General features: G+C 45.3%; 1 protein-coding gene across 1 annotated transcript in view; it reads right to left on the reverse strand.

Annotated features, from left to right (window-relative positions):
- The window catches only part of LOC144600060 (putative E3 ubiquitin-protein ligase HERC4), a 53,978-nt gene that overhangs the window by 8,915 nt on the left and 27,548 nt on the right, over positions 1-17,515 (reverse strand). Inside the window, exons 13-20 of the mRNA XM_078411431.1 lie at positions 17,358-17,515; positions 13,969-14,052; positions 11,971-12,063; positions 10,595-11,872; positions 8,515-8,655; positions 6,006-6,172; positions 1,271-1,337; positions 218-294 (exon numbers count right to left, since the gene is read on the reverse strand). Coding sequence (XP_078267557.1) covers positions 218-294; positions 1,271-1,337; positions 6,006-6,172; positions 8,515-8,655; positions 10,595-11,872; positions 11,971-12,063; positions 13,969-14,052; positions 17,358-17,515 — 2,065 coding nt within the window. The remainder of the gene's footprint in view (positions 1-217; positions 295-1,270; positions 1,338-6,005; positions 6,173-8,514; positions 8,656-10,594; positions 11,873-11,970; positions 12,064-13,968; positions 14,053-17,357) is intronic.

Raw genomic sequence — 17,515 nt, forward strand, 5'->3', positions numbered from 1 at the left:
GTTCTCCCTGTGAACCATGTGGGTTTTCTCCAGGTGCTCCGGTTTCCTCCCAGCAAAGACGTACAGGTTTGTAGGTTAATTGGCTTTGGTAAATTGTCCCTAGTGTGTAGGATAGAACTAAAGTGTGGGTGATTGATGGGACGGTGCGGACTCAGTGGGCCGAAGGGCCTGTTTCCGTGCTGTACCTCTCTAAAGTCTAAAGTCTGAAGGAACTGACCTGTTGTGGCTTTGCACTGGAATGTTTTTACCATTAGGAATGAGTTCATGTCCAGTTGTTGATCCATCAACCCCGATCTAAAAGATAAATTCAACATGAGACAGGAGAAGATGCCAACAGATTTTTTTTAACGCAGAGTTTTGGAAATGACAGCAAGCAACTTAATTACTCAGATAGTTACTAAGATTGTATGAAAACAGCATCATATTCCTTGCAGAATCCTCAGTTCAGTGGGTGTGGGTCTGGCTTGGTTAACTGGATAAAATTAATAATTGGAGAAACAAGGAGGAACTGCAGCTGCTGGTTTACAAAAAAAAGACACAAAGTGCTGTAGTAACAGTGGGTCAGGTAGCATATCTGGAGAACATGAATAGGTGGCATTTCGGGCGGGATGGATATTGGTATTTGGAGATGAGGCCTATGGGAAGGATATGTCCTGGATTGGACACTTCCATGTCTCTGCTAGTGCAGAATGACACTCCCGCTATGATATCTATGAACACTGAATGAAGGCACATGAAACTGCAGATAATAGTTTACCAAAATAAAAACCAACAGAGTGCTGGAGTAACTCAGCGGGTCAGGCAGCATCTCTGGAGGCCATGGATAGGTAATGTTTTGGGTCGAGACTCTTCTTCAGACTGATGGAGTAGGGAGAAAAAGCTGGAAAAGAGGTGGGGATGGGACAAAGCCTGGCAAGTGATAGGTGGATACAGGTGATGGGGGGGGTGGGGCAAATGAGTAGACCAAGGCTGGAGATGAAAAAGATACAAAAGGGTGTTAGATAAGGAGAGAAGAGGAAGAATGAAATGTAAAGCCAGAGGGAGGGATATTGATGGAAGGGGACAGGGGGAATGAAGCGAAAAGGGGGTGGGATGGTGGGAGATATGAGTTTGTGCACCAGGGTGGGGCACAGTGGGGGAAAAGGGAATGGGCGCTACCTAAAATGGGGGAATTCACTGAGCTGGGGCTAGTGTATCAGGACCTGAGCTCCACTCAGAGCAGAGGGACAAAGATCAGAACAAGGTTAATAGAAAGGCAACCATGACCTACTGTGAAATCCATGGAGAATATCTCCTCCAAGTCATCACCCTCATAATTGAGAAGCTCCTGAAGATTTCTGCAAGAAAAAGGAAAGCAAGTCAATGACCAACCACTGTGGGAAACATGATTGAAGCAAACTCGAGTTTGCAAGTGGCTGATGCCTCACTGGTTCTGGCTTTGTTGCTCCACCACTGACTGCGTAAACAACCTAGGGCATCAACCTAGCAACATCAGGAGAGTTGCTGCCTTACAGCGTCAGATATCCGGGTTCGATCCTGACCACGGGTGCAGTCTGTATAGAGTTTGTACGTTCTCCCTGTGACCGAGTGGGTTTTCTCCGGGTGCTCTAGTTTCTTCCCCCATACCAAAGATGTGCAGGTTTGTAGGTTAATTGGCTTCTGTAAATTGTCCCTCATGTGTGGGATAGAGCTGGTGCAGGGTTGTTCAATGGTCGGCATTGACTTGGTGGGACTGTGGGCCGGTTTCCACACTGTATCCCTAAATTAAACTAAACTCAACTAAACTTTGACCAGGATCGTGAAGAACCATCACTGTTCCTATGATCCATGATACTTTCAGATTTAAAAACAGGAGTTTATTGAAGTCCGAACACGCTGCACAATTTCCTGCCTCTTAGAATCCTGGAATGCTGACTCACGGAACATTTAATCCCAGATCAATTCCGATTTCAATGTTGTCCGCGATGAACCTGGTCAACAAACCCTTTAAAAAATATAAGTAGCCAGTGATATTAACTTCATGACTAATTTCCATCCTGCACTCAAATTCATTTGGACCATCTCCGTTTCTTGATCTCACTGTCTCCATCACAGGAAATAGACTATCGACTGACATCTATTGTACACCTACTGACTCCCACAGCTATCTAGTCTACACTTCTTCCCACCCTGCCTCCTGCAAAGACTCTATCCCCTACTCTCAATTCCTCCATCTATGCCGCATCTGCACCCAAGATGAGGTGTTCCATACCAGGACATCAGAGATGTCCTCATTCTTCCGGAAACGGGGAATCCACTCTTCCAACTGACGAAGTCGACCCTTTAATAACACTCAAGGAACTATAAGAATAACCATCAGCAATGAGTTTCACTTGCACAAAGGGAGAAGTGTCTCAGTCAAAGGCTGTGATCACAACTCCAAAGTTAAGTCGGCACAGCAGGATATTTCTACACCAAAAAAAGATAACAACTGAGCAAGTACATATACAATTCTTAAGGGGTTGGAGAGGCTAGATGCGGGAAGATTGTTCCCGATGTTGGGGGAGTCCAGAACCAGGGGTCACAGCTTAAGGATAAGGGGGAAGTCTTTTAGGACCGAGATGAGAAAACATTTCTTCACACAGAGTGGTGAGACTGTGGAATTCTCTGCCACAGAAGGTAGTTGAGGCCAGTTCATTGGCTATATTTAAGAGGGAGTTAGATGTGGCCCTTTTTGCTAAAGGGATCAGGGGGTATGGAGAGAAGGCAGGTACAGGTTACTAAGCTGGATGATCAGCCATGATCATATTGAATGGCGGTGCAGGCTCGAAGGGCCGAATGGCCTACTCCTGCACCTATTTTCTATGTTTCTATGATGTGAGGTACTGTAGATTGATGTTAATTACAGGAATTGTGCTTTACTTTCACATTGTATAAAGTCGCCACTTCTTGGTTCCGCTTGCAACAAGGTACAAAGGTAAGCATACTTAATACCTTAATAATTTGACAATGGATCATGACTGTTTGGGTCTTGGCTTAATTGGGTACACAGATAAGGAAGTAAATAGCTGGTGGCTTCTGAGTGCTGCATGTGTCATGGTAAGGACAATGAATATAATGACAATTGATACTAGCTGAACTTTGCACGCAGTGGAGGTCAAAGGTAGTGACAACAAATGTGTTCATGGCAAGTCTGTGCGTTTTGGAGATATGATGGAAATAACAGCGAGTACATTAAATGCTCGATACCAGCTATTGTCTTCAGAAACCGCACGGAGCGGAGTTCAAAGGTGGTGAAAATGAATATGTTAAAAAACAGATACCAACTGGCAGCTTGTTTTAGTGTATCCAACGGCTTTTGGGACTTTCACACATCAGAGATGAGGCTGTCACTAAGGACTCCCCAGTATCCCACAGCTCCAATCTTGCTCCCCCTTTCTCCAGATGCAACCATCCTCCTTGTCCTCATCTTTCTCCCCATCAGCCGCCGCGTACAGCACAAAATCCTTCGACATTTTTGCCACTTCCAAAGGGATCCCACCACTAGCCACATCTTCCCATCTCCACTCCTGTCCGCTTTCTGTCGAGACTGTTCCCCCCACAACTCCTTGGTTCACTCATCTGTTCCCCCCCAAACCACCCATCCCCAAGGATGTTCCCCTGCAACCGCAGGAGATGCAACACCTGTCCCTACACCTACTCCCTCGACTCCGTCCAAGGACCCAGGCAGTCTTTTCAGGTGAGACAGAGGTTCACTTGCACCTCCTCCAACCTTATCTGCTGTATTCGCTGTTCCAAGTGTGGACTTCTATATATCAGTGAGACCAAGCGGAGGCTTGGCAATCGTTTCGCTGAGCACTTCCGCTCGGTCCGCCTAGGCCTACGTGATCTCCCGGTTGCTAATCACTTTAACTCCCCCTCCCATTCCCACGCTGACCTTTCTGTCCTGGGCCTCCTCCATTGTCAGAGTGGAGGAACAGCAGCACCTCATATTTTGCTTGGGCAGCTAACACTGCAGCAGTATGAATATTGATTTCTCTAACTTTAAATAACCCTTGCATCCCCTCTCTCTCCGTCCACTTCTTACTCTTCCACCTTCTCTTTCCCTTGCCCCCCACCCGTGAAGCACATTTCTTCCACCATCTCCCACCTCTAGTCACCCTGTTCCTTTCTCCTCCTGCATACACTCCCAACCCCGAGACCCCAATTCTCCCTTTTGTCCCCCCTCTTTTTCCTCCCATCGCCATCCACCCATATCCCTCCCTCCGGCTTTACATTTCATTCCTCCTCTTCTCTCCTTATCTGACATTCTTTTGTCTCCTTGTCACTTGCAGTCTTTGTCACTTACTCCACCCACCTGCCGATCAAATCACCCCCCTCATCTGTATCCAGGCTTTGTCCTTTCCCACCACTTTCTCCCACCTACTCCAATCAGTCTGAAAAAGGGTCCCGACCCGAAACGTCGTCTATCCATTTCCTTCACCGATGCTGCCTGAACCACTGGGTTCCTGCAGCACTTTGTGTTTTGGTAAAGATTCCAGCATCTGTTTCCAGTTTCTTGTATCTCCACTCTGATGACTTCGTTGGATTGATCAAATGAGACCAATGAAAGTCCCCAGATAGCAAAACAAGGTTAATAGCACAACTCCAGGCTCTCAACCAGAGTTAACGAAGCGTCTGAGACTGAGTTTAGAAGGATGAGGGGGGGACCTCATTAAAACTTACCGAATAGTGAAAGGCCTGGATAGAGCAGATGTGGTGAAGATGTTTCCACTAGTGGGAGCATCTAGGACCAGAGGCCTTGGCCCCAGAATAAAAGGACAAACCTTTAGAAAGGAGACGAGGAGGAATTTCTTTAGTCAGGGGTGGTGAATCTGTGGAATTCATTGTCACAGCGGCTGTGGAGGCCAAGTCATTGGATATTTTTAAGGTGGAGATTGATAAGTTCTTGATTAGTAAGGGTGTCAGGGGTTATGGGGAGAAAGCAGAAGAATGGGGTTGAGACGGAAAGATAGATCAGCCATTATTGAATGGCAGAGTAGACCAAAATGGCGGCGCTGCCATAGCAGCTGCGGCTTACCTGCGGTCCATTTGTCTTTGTGTTTTTGTTGTTTTTTTGTCTTAATTGTAGTTGTGATGTCGTGTTTTTGTGTTTGTGTACTGTGTGTGTATGTGGGGGGGAGGGGGGGAACTGTAAAATTGTAAATAGGTGTCCCTTCCGAACGGAGACCCGACCTTTGTTTTCTGGGTGGTGTCTCCGTTCCTGCTGCGGCCTACCATCGGCCCAACTCCTGGAGCTGGCGGCCTCCAGGGCTCTGGTTCGCAGAGCCCGCGGACCGGACTTACCATCACCGGAGCCGGCCGTCCTCGGAGGCTGCGGGAGCGGCTGCGACTCGCCTTAGTCTCGGGCTGCGTGGATGCCGACATCGGGAGCTCCGGCAGCGGCAGCGTGTTCGCCCGCCCCGGATCGCGGGGCTTGGGTCGCGGACATTTCACCGTCCGGCGCGGCCTAAGATATGCCGCGGGATATTTCTCTGCTGGGCGGGGGCTTCAATGTCGGGAGCCACGACCGCCCCGACGTGCAGCAACAGCGGCAGCGTGTTCGCCCGCCCCGGATTGGACTTATCATCGGCGGAGCCGGCCGTCTTCGGAGGCTGCGGGAGCGGCTGCGACTCGCCTTAGGCTCGGCCCGCTGCGGACCGTCCGGCGCGGCCTGCAACCACAACAACCTGACTGCGGGAGAAGACGGCAGGAGAAGGGAAAGACATTGTGGCCTTCCATCACAGTGAGGAGAGGACTGGAGGAGACTCACTGTGATGGATGTTTCTGATGGATGTTTCTTTTTTAGTGTGTTTTTGGGGTTGTGTAATTTTAATGCCTATTTAATGCTTTTATTGTTGGACTGTGGGTGACTGAATTTCGTCCAATATTGGATGACAAATAAAGCAATCTTGAATCTTGAATCTTGAAAGGACGAATGGGCTAATTCTGCTCCTCTGACTTATGAACCTATGAGCATGACTTACCGGCCGATTGTTGGGGAGAGCTCCTTCAGGTCATCGAGAGTTGGTTGCTCATTTAGCAGCTTCTTGTAGAGGGCCAATGGGAAGTGGAAGTCCGCCACATAACCATTGTACAAGGCTAGCCAGCAGATAATGCCCAGCAGGCGATATACATCTTTGACTTCTGGCTCCTGTGTGTTTAAAAGTGAACAATGTAACCCGTTCATCAGCACTCTTCACTTGTCTTGGTGTCACTGATCATTGAGTCATACAGCGTGGAAACAGGCCCTTCGGCCCAACCTGCCCACACTGGCCAACATGTCCCATCTACACTCGTCCCACCTGCCTGCATTTGGCCCATATCCCTCTAAACCTATCCTATCCACGTACCGGTCTAAATGTTTCTTGAACAATGTGATAGTATCTGCCTTCAACTACCTTCATCATTCACCCACCACCCTTTGCGTGAAAAAACTACCCCTCACGTTCCTATTAAATCATTCCTCCCCTCACCTAAAATGTATGTCCTCTGGTCCTCGATTCCTCTATTCTGGGCAAGAGACTCTATGTGTCTACCCAATCTATTGGACAAGTTGGGAGAGTGGGCTGAAAAGTAGCAGATGGAATATAGCCTAGCAAAGTGTGGAGTCATGTAGTAGAAATAAAGGCATAGACTATTTTTTAAATAAGCAGAGAAATTACAAATCAGAGGTGCAAAGGGACCTGGAAGTACTGGTGTAGGATTCCCAAAAAGTTAATTTGCAAGTCGAATCAGTAGTGAGGTAGGCGAATACAATGCAAGCATTTATTTCAAGAGGGCTAGAGTACAAAAATGGGGAAATAATGCTGAGGTTTTATGTCATGAGTATTGTGAGCAGTTTTGGGCCACATATGTGAGGATGGATGTGCTGGCATTCGAGGGTCCAGAGGAGGTTTACAAGAAAGATCCCAGGAATGATTGCGTTAACATATGATGAGCGTTTGCACAGGGTCTGTATTCACTCGAGTTTAGAAGGATGAGGGGGGACCTCATTGAAACCTCCCGAATAGCGAAAGGCCTGGATAGAGCGAATGTAGAGAGGATGTTTCCACTAGTGGGAGAGTCTAGGACCAGAGGGCACAGCCTCAGAATAAAAGGACATACCTTTAGAAAGAAAATGAGAGGGAATTTCTTTAGTCAGTGAGTGGTAATCTGTGGAATTTGTTGCCAAAACGCCTAGGGAGGCCAAGTTAATAGGTTAAGGTGGAGATTGCCAGATTCTTGATTAGTATGGGTGTCAGGGGTTATGGGGCGAAGGCAGGAGAATGGGGTTGAGAGGGAAAGATGGATGGAAACATCACCAACTATTTGACCTGGTCCAACCACAGTGATACTTTGGCTTAGAGAGCACACCAACATCCTCAGAAAACATAAAGAAGTTTGACATGTCTCCAATGACTCATTAATTTCCATAGATGCATTGTGGAAATCTTCCTATTCAGTCCTGACTACCATCTACCTCTTTTGGAGACCTTGGGCTATCTGTCATTGGCCTTTACTGGACTTTATCTCACACTAAAACTTATTTCCTTTATCCTGTATTTATACTCTGAGGACAGCTTGATAGCACCAAAAAAGCCTTTCATTGTACGTCGGTGCACGTGACAATAAACTAAACTAAATTAAAATAAACGAAACTATCAGAATACATCACAGCTTGGCAGGTCAACTGGGCCCTTGAAACTACCGAGCTCAGATCTGGAACTGACGAGTGGGATTAGAGCATAGAACACTACAGCACAAGAACTGGCCTTTCAGCCCACAATGTCTGTGCCAAACATTATCTCCCTCCACAGAGTCATACAGTGTGAAAACAGGCCCTTCTTGCCCACACCAACCAACATGTCCCATCTACACTCGTCCCACCTGCCTGCGTTTGTCCCATATCCCCCTAAACCTGTCCTATCCATGTAGCTGTCTAAATGTTTCTGAAACGTTGCGATAGTACCTGCCTCAATTACCTCGTCCTGCAGCTCGCTCCATACACCCACCACACTTTGTGTGAAAAAGCTACCCGTCAGATTCCTATTAAATCTATCCTCACTCACCTTAAACTGATGTCAGGTTTCTCGATTCTCCTACTCTGGGTAAGAGACTCAGTGCACCTACTTGATCTATTTCTCTCATGATTTTATACACCTCTATAAGACCATAACCCATATCCCTCCATATCCATGTATCTATCCAAAGGTGTTTTAAATGCTACTAACGTATCTGCTTCAATTACCACTCCTGCGTGCTATGCTCACCACCCTGTGTGCATTAAAATTACCCCACACATCTCTCTTAAACTTTGGGCCAAATGCAGGCAAATGGGACTAGCTTTAATATGAATCTGAGGGGCAGCGGAGGGTGATAGGTATATGGATCGAGCTGCCAGAGGAGGTAGTTGAGGCAGGTACAATAACAACATTTAAAAGGCATTTGGGCAGACACATGGATGGGAAAGGTTCAGAGGGAAACAGGACATGTCCACCATTCTGATTCCCTTACCCATTCCGGGAACCAAACAAGTCTGGATTTTTCGTAGTGTTTGAGGATCCTTGGTCGTCTGCAAAATTCCTCGGCAATAACAGAGAAGAATTCCTGTGAAACTCCACCTTCGTCAATGCCTGCCTCTCCCATAAATTCGACCTGAGATGGTTGGAATGAATGGGAACAGAGTTAAAATTAAAATAATCTTATTTTCTTTCAGATTTGCAGTTTCTCAATTCTCTTAAATCCATTACACAATCGCTTGTATTTTATAAAAGACCTATTGTTTGATGATTATCAAACAATATCTGACCCTCAGCTACATAAAGAGATAGAGAGTAGAAACAAACACCTGCAGATGCTGGTTAATACACAAAAGACACAAAGTACTGGAATAATTCAGCAGGCCAAGCAGCATCTCAGGAGAACATGGATAGGTGATGTTTTGAGTCAAGAACCTTTTTCAGACTGATTGTAGAGGGAGTGGGGGGCGGGGGGGTGGAAGAAAGCTGGAAAGGGGGAAAGGCAAGACAAAACATGGCAAGCATGACAAGTACAAGTGGACGTAGGCGAGAGGAGGTTTTGATGGTTGGAACTGTCTTGCGAAAGCGGCCAACATAATCAATGTATTGAAGGGCTTTCTTCAGTGGGTCTTTCCATCTTCTTCCCACTCCTGTCGGGCAGAAGATACAGAAGCTTGAAAGCACGCACCACTAGACTCAGGAACAGCTTCTTCCCCTCTGTTATCAGACTACTAAATGGTTCTCCGATTAGTTATGGGGTAGTCATAATCTTCCAACCTACGTCATAGTGGCCGCTAGCCTTTTCCCCTGCAGCAGTAGAGTTGCTGCCTTACATCACCAGAGACCCGGGTTTGATCCTGACTATAGGTGCTGCCTGTACGGAGTTTGTACGTTCCCCCTGTGACCACATGGGTTTTCTCCGGATGCTCCGGTTTCCTCTCACACTCCAAAGACGTACAAGTTTGTAGGTTAATTGGCTTTGATCAGTTGTAAAATGGTCCCTCGTGTGTATATATTAGTGTACGGGGTGATCGCTCGACAGTGTGGACACAGTGGGCTGCAGGGCCTGTTTCCGTGCTGTATCTAAAGTCTAAACTGTAATACTATGACGCTGTCAAACTATATTTTGCATTCTGGTATTTTTCTATTTGCACTACCTGTTGTACTTGTGTGTGGCATGATCATACTCATGTAGGGTATGTCTGATTTGAATGGATAGCACGCAAACAAAAGCTTTTCACTTTGGTACACACAGCGATAATAAGCCAATACCAACATGTCTTTACATAGAGTCATACAGCATCGAAACAGGCCCTTCAGCCGTACTTGCCCACATCGACCAACATGTCCCATCGACACTAGGCCCACATGAAATACAGGAAGATCCTCAAGCTATATGAATTACAGATACAGATTAATTTCTCCCCCAAGGAAGTGATTCCCTTTCATATGTTCTAGGAACAGAATTGGGCCATTCGGCCCATCAAGTCTACTCTGCCATTCAATCATGGCTGATCTATCTTTCTTTCGCAACACCATTCTCCTGCCTTCTCCCCATTACCTTTGACACCCTTACTAATCAAGAATCTGTCAATCTTTGCCTTAAACATATCCATTGACTTGGTCTCCACAATCATCCATGGCAATGAGTTCCATAGATTCACCACCCTCGGACTAAAGAAATCCCCCCTCATCTCCTTTCTAAAGGTACGTCCTTTTATTCTGAAGCTGTGCCCTCTGGTCCTAGACTCTCCCACTAGTGGAAACATCCCCTCCACTTCGACTCTGTCCAGGCCTTTCACTATTCGATAAGTTTCAATGAGGTCCCTCCTCATCCTTCTAAACTTCAGCAAGTACAGGCCCAGTGCTGTCAAACGCTCATCATATGTTAACCCAGTTATTCCTAAGATCATTCATGTAAACCTCCTTTTATTTTACTAGTACGATAGGGAATCTTAAACTTATTTTAAGTAAAGTCAGTTGTTATGTAAGCAGGAGAGAGATCAATTTACACACATCAAGATCCCAGAAACAAAAATAAAAATGTGATTTTTAAGAAAAAATGCATATTTTACCTGAAAATAGCCACGCAGTGCAGTTGTGTTCTTGGATCGTAGTTGTGTCAATGTGGTTTGAAGGATCTCTGTTCTGTTGACATGTAGAAAAGTTCTATTATGATCTAATATACTCCAAGCAAGTGATAGTAATGCTGCTGGCCAGTCAACGTCAGAGGGAATAATCTCGTGTTCATCGTCAAAATAATAATAACCATCCTCGAAATCATCCTCTTCAGCATTCGAATCAAATTCAAAATCGACAACAGCGGAGTTCTCATCGATCTCACCAGATAACTCAAGGGTTAGTTCAGGGGCAGGAACTATCCCATTCGAGTCATTAGTGTTACCTGTAGATGTCTCAACAGTCCTGGCAGATGTAGCCATGATTTCGGTGGATGTTTCTGGGTTCTGTGTAGAAATTTCAATCATCCCAGTAGATGTTTCAGTGCTCCTAGTAGATGCCTCAGTGTTTCCAGTAGATGTTTCAGTGCTCCCTGCAGTTGCCTCAATATTCCCAGTTGATGTTTCAATGCTCCTATTATCTCCAGCCGATGCTTCAGTAAGTGAATCACTGATCCCAGTTGAGATTTCAATTATCCCAGTAGATATCTCAGTGTTCCCAGTAGATGTTTCGGAGTTCCCATTTGGTACATCATTCATCCTTGCACATGTCTCAGTGTTCCCAGTCAATGTTTCAGTGCTCCCATTATCTCCAGCTGAGATTTCATTCATCCCAGTAGATATCTCAGTGTTCCCAGCAGATGTCTCAGTGCTTGCAGTAAAGACATTACTGATCTGAGTAGGGCCATCAGTGTTCCTCTTTGGGGCATCAACAATCACGACAGGTTCGTCAGTTACACTGGTAGAAATATCAATCTCCAAACTTTGATTGATCTCTGTGAATGTACTGTTCTGCATAGGGACTTCAATGTTTGCACTGGAAGCATCAAGAATCCTGCTAGATGCATCAGTGTTTCCAGCTGAGAAATCAGTGATCCTAGTAGATGTATCAGGGTTCCCAGTTGAGGCTTCAATGTCCACTGTAGATATTTCTGTGTTCTCATTTGAGACTTCTATGATTTCAGTAAATGTATCGGTATCTCCAGCTGATGTTTCAATGATCCCAGTAGATGTATCAGTATCTCCAGCAGAAGCCTCAATGATCCCATTGGATGTATCAGTATCTCCAGCAGAAGCAACAATGTTTTCAATACAGGTATCCATTTCTAAACTAGCAGATGCATTGGTGCTGTTAATATTGCCAAATATTATACTGTAATCAGTGATATTATCATTCTGGAAGAAATAAAACAACATTAGAATTTTTATTTCTGGACAATCTAATGAAAAACCTTTAATTATACCGTAAACCAGATCAATAGAATAAGACTTACAGAAATATTCGGCTGACAGATCATCCTGAAAATCATAATTTTGTTTTCCATATTAAAAATACAAGGGTAGGGAATTAGGTCTAGCAATGCTTTCTGTGAAAAAAAAAGAAATGAACAATTGAGATTTGTACTTTTTCATTAATATTTGTGACATTCTGTATTTGACTGTCATAGTTTATACTATAAGCTCTTCCCTCTGCCTTATCTTGGTGACAGTGCAAAGGCTGTGAGCAATTGAAGGCAATGTACTGTATAGGCAAGAGAGTTCTGCCAAGATACTTCTGCATAAATGAACTAATAATAAATGTAATACTGTAAATGTAAAGAACATACAGACTGCAGATGCTGGAATGTAGAGCAAAAGAAAGCACAACGCTGGAGGACTATGGTGAGCTAGGCAGCATTTGTGGAGGGAAATAGACAGGCGATGTTTCTCCCCAGTTACCAATGATTTTAACTCCCCCTTCCCATTCCCACACTGACCTTTCTGTCCTGGGCCACCTCCATTGCCCAGGACTGCTCACACTTAAATTGGGGGAACAGCACCACATATTTTGCTTGGTTAGCTTACAACCTAATGGTATGAATGTTGAATTCTCTAAATTTTAGGTAATTTCTACAGGCACTCCACACCCCCCCCCCCCTCCCACCCCACCCACCTTCCTCCACTAATACTCAGTTAACCAGTTCCACACTTCAGAACGATGTATCCCTTTTGCGATCACACTGTCCCTAGCCAACAATCAGCCTATCAGGGAACCTCCCTGCCTGAGGTCATCCGTTGCCAGCCTTGATTTGTCCTGGTCTTTACTTGCTTCCAGTCCCCTTCCCCTCAATCAGTTTGAGGAAGGATCCCAGCCCGAAATGTCACACATCCATTTTCTCCAGAGATGCTGCCTGACTCACTGAGTTACTCCACCACTTTATTTCTATCTTTGGTATAAACCAGCATTTGCAGTTCCTTTTTATTACATAGATGATGTTTTGGATCAGGACCTTTCTTCAGATTGATGGCGTTGAGAGTACATAGCTGGTAGAGATAGGGAGGGGAAGGGGTGGTGATGTGCTGAGCTCCTCCAAGTCCACCAAGTCCGCACCGTCCAGTGATCCCCGCACATTAACACTATCTTACACACACTAGGGACAATTTTTACATTTACCCAGTCAATTAACCTACAAACCTGTACGTCTTTGGAGTGTGGGAGGAACCGAAGATCTCGGAGAAAACCCACGCAGGTCACGGGGAGAACGTACAAACTCCTTACAGTACAGCACCCGTAGTCAGGATCGAATCTGAGTCTCCGGTGCTGCATTCACTGTAAGGCAGCAACTCTACCGCTGCGCCACCGTGCCGCCCTATCTCTGGAGAAAAGGAATGGGTGACGTTTCGGATCGAAACCCACCTTCAGAATGAGAGTCAGGGGACAGGGAAACTAGAGGTATGAAAAGGTACAAAGAACAAATGAATGAAAAGTATTAAATGAACAAATCAATGCCAGCATTGATGATCAAGGAAAGGTGGAGCCCATAATGGTCCATTGTTGGCTGTGTAAAAGGGGATAATGAGGGGATATGAACGGTGAAATTAAGCAGGATGACAGTGAAACTATTAGGACGACTAGGGTGGGGGGGGGGGGGGTGGGGGGGAGGGGGGAAGAGAGAGAGGAAATGCAAAGGTTACCTGAAATTAGAGAAATTAATATTCATCCGCTGGGTTGTAAGCTGCCCAAGCGAAATATAAGGTGCTATTCCTCCAATTTGCATTTAGCCTCATTCTGACAGTGGAGGAGGTCCAGGACAGAAATGTCAGTGTGGGAATGGGAGGGGGAGTTAAAGTGTTTGGCAACCGGGAGATCACGTAGGCCAAGGCGGACTGAGCATAGGTGTTCAGTGAAACGATCGCCCTGTCTGGGCTTGGTCTTGCCAATATACAGGAATCCACACCTAGAACCACCAAAATATAGGAATAAACATTGGGCATCAGTTTTCTGAACTCACACAGGAGACAGGCCTGTCACCAAAAACTTCTTGTGCACAGATGTAGAATTTGTTCTGGTATTTAGGCTTTCTGGTAGAATTGACCTGTGAACAGAGAAAGAAAAACTCTTACCACAGTACTTTATTAACATTTTAAATAACTTTTGTAGAGCGTGCAACTAGATTATCTTCAGAAGGTCCTTGGTGAATCCCATGCTAATGTTGACATCAACAGGTGCATTTTGAGTTCCTTTTGAGTTTTGGTCATCCTGCTGTAGGAGAGATGTTGTCAGCTGGAAATGGTGCAGAGAAGATTTATGGGGATGTTGCCAGGACTTGAGGGCCTGAGCAAGAGGGAGATGTTGAGTAGGCTGGGACTTTGTTCCTTGGAGCGCAGGAGGATGAGGGGTGATCTTATAGAGGTGTACAAAATCACGAGGGGAATAGATAGGGTAAATGCACGGTCTTTGAACCAAGGTAGGGATATCATGAATAAGAGGACATAGTTTTAAGGTGAGAGGGGAAAGAGTTAATAAGAAACTGAGAGGTAACTTTTTCACTCAGAGGGTGGTGGGTATATGGACGAGCGGCCACAGGAGGTAGTTGAGGCAGGTACTATAAAAACATTTAAAAGACATTTGGACATGGATAGGAAAGTTTAGAGGAATAGAGCCAAATGTGGTCAGGTGGGACTAGTGTAGACGTTGCATCTTGGTTGGCATGAGTATTTTGGGTCGAAGGGCCTGCTTCAATACTGTATAACTCAATGACTATTCAGTAATGGTTGTATTAGCATTGTATTAAATGGCATTTAATGAATTGAAGGTTCCAGTAATCTATTGGCAGAGTTACCAGACTGGAGTCCTAAGCCCTGCATCATTGATTCAAAAGACATGAATTCAACCCCCACCTAGGTAGATGAGGAAATTAAGTGGGCAGCACGGTGGCGCAGCGGTAGAATTGCTGCCTTACAGCACTTGCAGCGCCGGAGACCCTGATTCGATCCCGACTATGGGTGCTGTCTGTACGGAGTTTGCAGTTTCTCCCCGTGACCTGCCTGGGTTTTCTCTGAGATTTTCGGTTTCCTTCCACACTCCAAAGACGAATAGGTATGTCGGTAAATTGGCTTGATAAATGTAAAAATTGTCCCTAGTGTGTGTAGTGTAGTGTTAATATGTGGGGATCGCTAGTCAGCGTGGACCCGGTGGGCCGAAGGGTCTGTTTCTGCGCTGTATCTCTAAACTAAACTAAAAAAACAAAGTAAACTAACAGAAATTACCGAATTTAAAAGCTAAACCAAAAACTATGAGATGGTGATGAAGGCTGTCAAAATATACAGCGGGATATGGTATATCAACTGCAGAAATGGGCGGAGAAATGGCAGATGGAGTATAATCCGAGCAAGGGTGAGGATTTGCAAGACCCTTTACAGCATCAACATCCAGAGGGATCTTGGGAGTCCAAGGCGATAGCTCCCTGAAAGTTGCAACAGAGGTTGATTGAGTGGTAAAGAAGGCACATGGCATGGTTGTCTTCATTAGTCGGGGCTTTGTGTCTAAGAATCAGTCTGTCATGTTGCTACTTTATAGGATTTTGTTGAGGCTGTCTGCAGTTCTAGTTGCCCCATTACTGGAAGGATGCAGAGGCTTTGAAGAGGGTGCAGAGGAGGTTTACCAGAATGTTGCCTGAATTATAGGGTATTAGCTACAATGAGAGGTTGAACATACTTGGAGTGCTTTCTCTGGAGCATCTAAGGCTATTGAGACCTGTTAGAAGTATATATGGCTATGAGAGGCATCGATAGAGTAGTCAGTCAGAACTTTTTTCCCCAAGATGGAAATGCCAAAGACTTGAGGGCATAGCTTTAAGGTGATAGGGGCAGAATGTAAAGGAGATGCGGGGGGTAAGTTTTTTACACAAAGGGTGATGGGTGCCTGGAATGCAGGGCCAGGGTGATGAAGGCAGATACGATCGAGGTGATTAAGAGGCTTTTAAATAGGCACATAGATATGCAAGCAAAGGAGAGATATGGATCACGTGCAGGCAAAGGACATTAGTTTAACTTGGCATCATGTTCGGCCCAGGCATTATCAGCTAAAGAGCCCCACTCCTGTGCTGATCTGTTCTATGTTCTATGCTCTAATCATAGTGGATTGTTGTAAAAATCCTTCTGGCGTATTAATGCTCTTGGGGAAGAAGGGGGGGGAATCTATTCTCCAGACATAGGTTGACTCTGGTCTGATTAGTTTGATTTAATTCCTCCTTTGCTAAGTGGCCCAGCCATGGACAGTAAAAATCACCATTCCCAGCAATGCTGTATCCTTATTGTTTTGATGTGTTTATGCTTTATTCTTAATTGTTAACTGTTTTTTTGTGTTGTAATTTGTGAGCGGAGCACCAAGGCACATTCCTTGTATTGGCACGTACTTGGCCAATAAACATTCATTCATTCATTCAAAGTCCTCACGCCATGAATAAATAAACAAACTATGTTAAGGTAAGGCAAGAGCCTCCTGGTTTAACTTTTAACAAACTTTACCAAAACAACTTCACAATCAATGGAATTTATCAATGGAAACAGAATGAAATAGTTTAGTTTAGAGATACAGTGTGAAAACAGGCCCTTCTGCCCATCGAGTCTGCACCGATCAATGATCACCCCGTACATTAGTTCTATCCTACACACTAGGGACAATTTACAGAAACCAATTAACCTACAAACCTGCTCGTCTTTGGGATGTGGGAAGAAACCGGAGCACCCAGAGGAAACCCACGGGGTCACAGGGAGAATGTACTAACTCCACATAGACAACACCTGAGGTCAGGATTGAACCTGGGTCTCTAGCAACTCTACTGCTGCACCGTAAATAAAGGGGCAATTAACCTGGTATAAAAGTGATCAAACTTCATCAAGTCCCCTGGCGTCGTCTTGGGACGTCCTTCCACTGTGTAAGGAGCTGTAAGTGGAGACCAACAACAATGTCCCACACCCTCACCAAACTCTGGGGTCTGTGGTCAAGGAGTGGGTCTCTATCATGGACATTTCTCTATCCTGGAGCAGGCAAGACGCAGACAGACAGGCAGGCGATCGAGTCTGCACACCAGGCGATAATTTAGAAAGGCCAATTATCCTACAAATCCACACATTTTTGGGATGTGGAGGAAACTGGAGCACCCGGATGAAACCCACGGGGTCACAGGAAAAACATACAAATTCCACAAAAAGACAGCACCCGAGGTCAGGATTGAACCTGGATCTCTGGTGCTGTGACGCAGCAGCTCTGTTGCTGTGTCACTGTGTCACCTCTCACACGATGATGCTAACTTTAACCCTAATTTTGACCTGTGCAATCTGGTTTCTCAATGTTATTAATGGATGAGAGTAAAACACTTACAGTGCTTGAACTTACCTTAAAAAGCCTCTGCAAAATAGATAGACAACTGCGAAGTTCATCAGCAATTGTCATATGCGTGCTGGAGATCCCCTGAAGAAGGAAGTGCGATGCACTTATGTACCAATTCACCAGTTTGTTGAAACAAAATTCATTGAGGTTACTCCACCACGATT

Source organism: Rhinoraja longicauda, chromosome 1 (assembly GCF_053455715.1).
Source record: "Rhinoraja longicauda isolate Sanriku21f chromosome 1, sRhiLon1.1, whole genome shotgun sequence".
In the NCBI taxonomy this organism is placed as follows: Eukaryota; Metazoa; Chordata; class Chondrichthyes; order Rajiformes; family Arhynchobatidae; genus Rhinoraja; species Rhinoraja longicauda.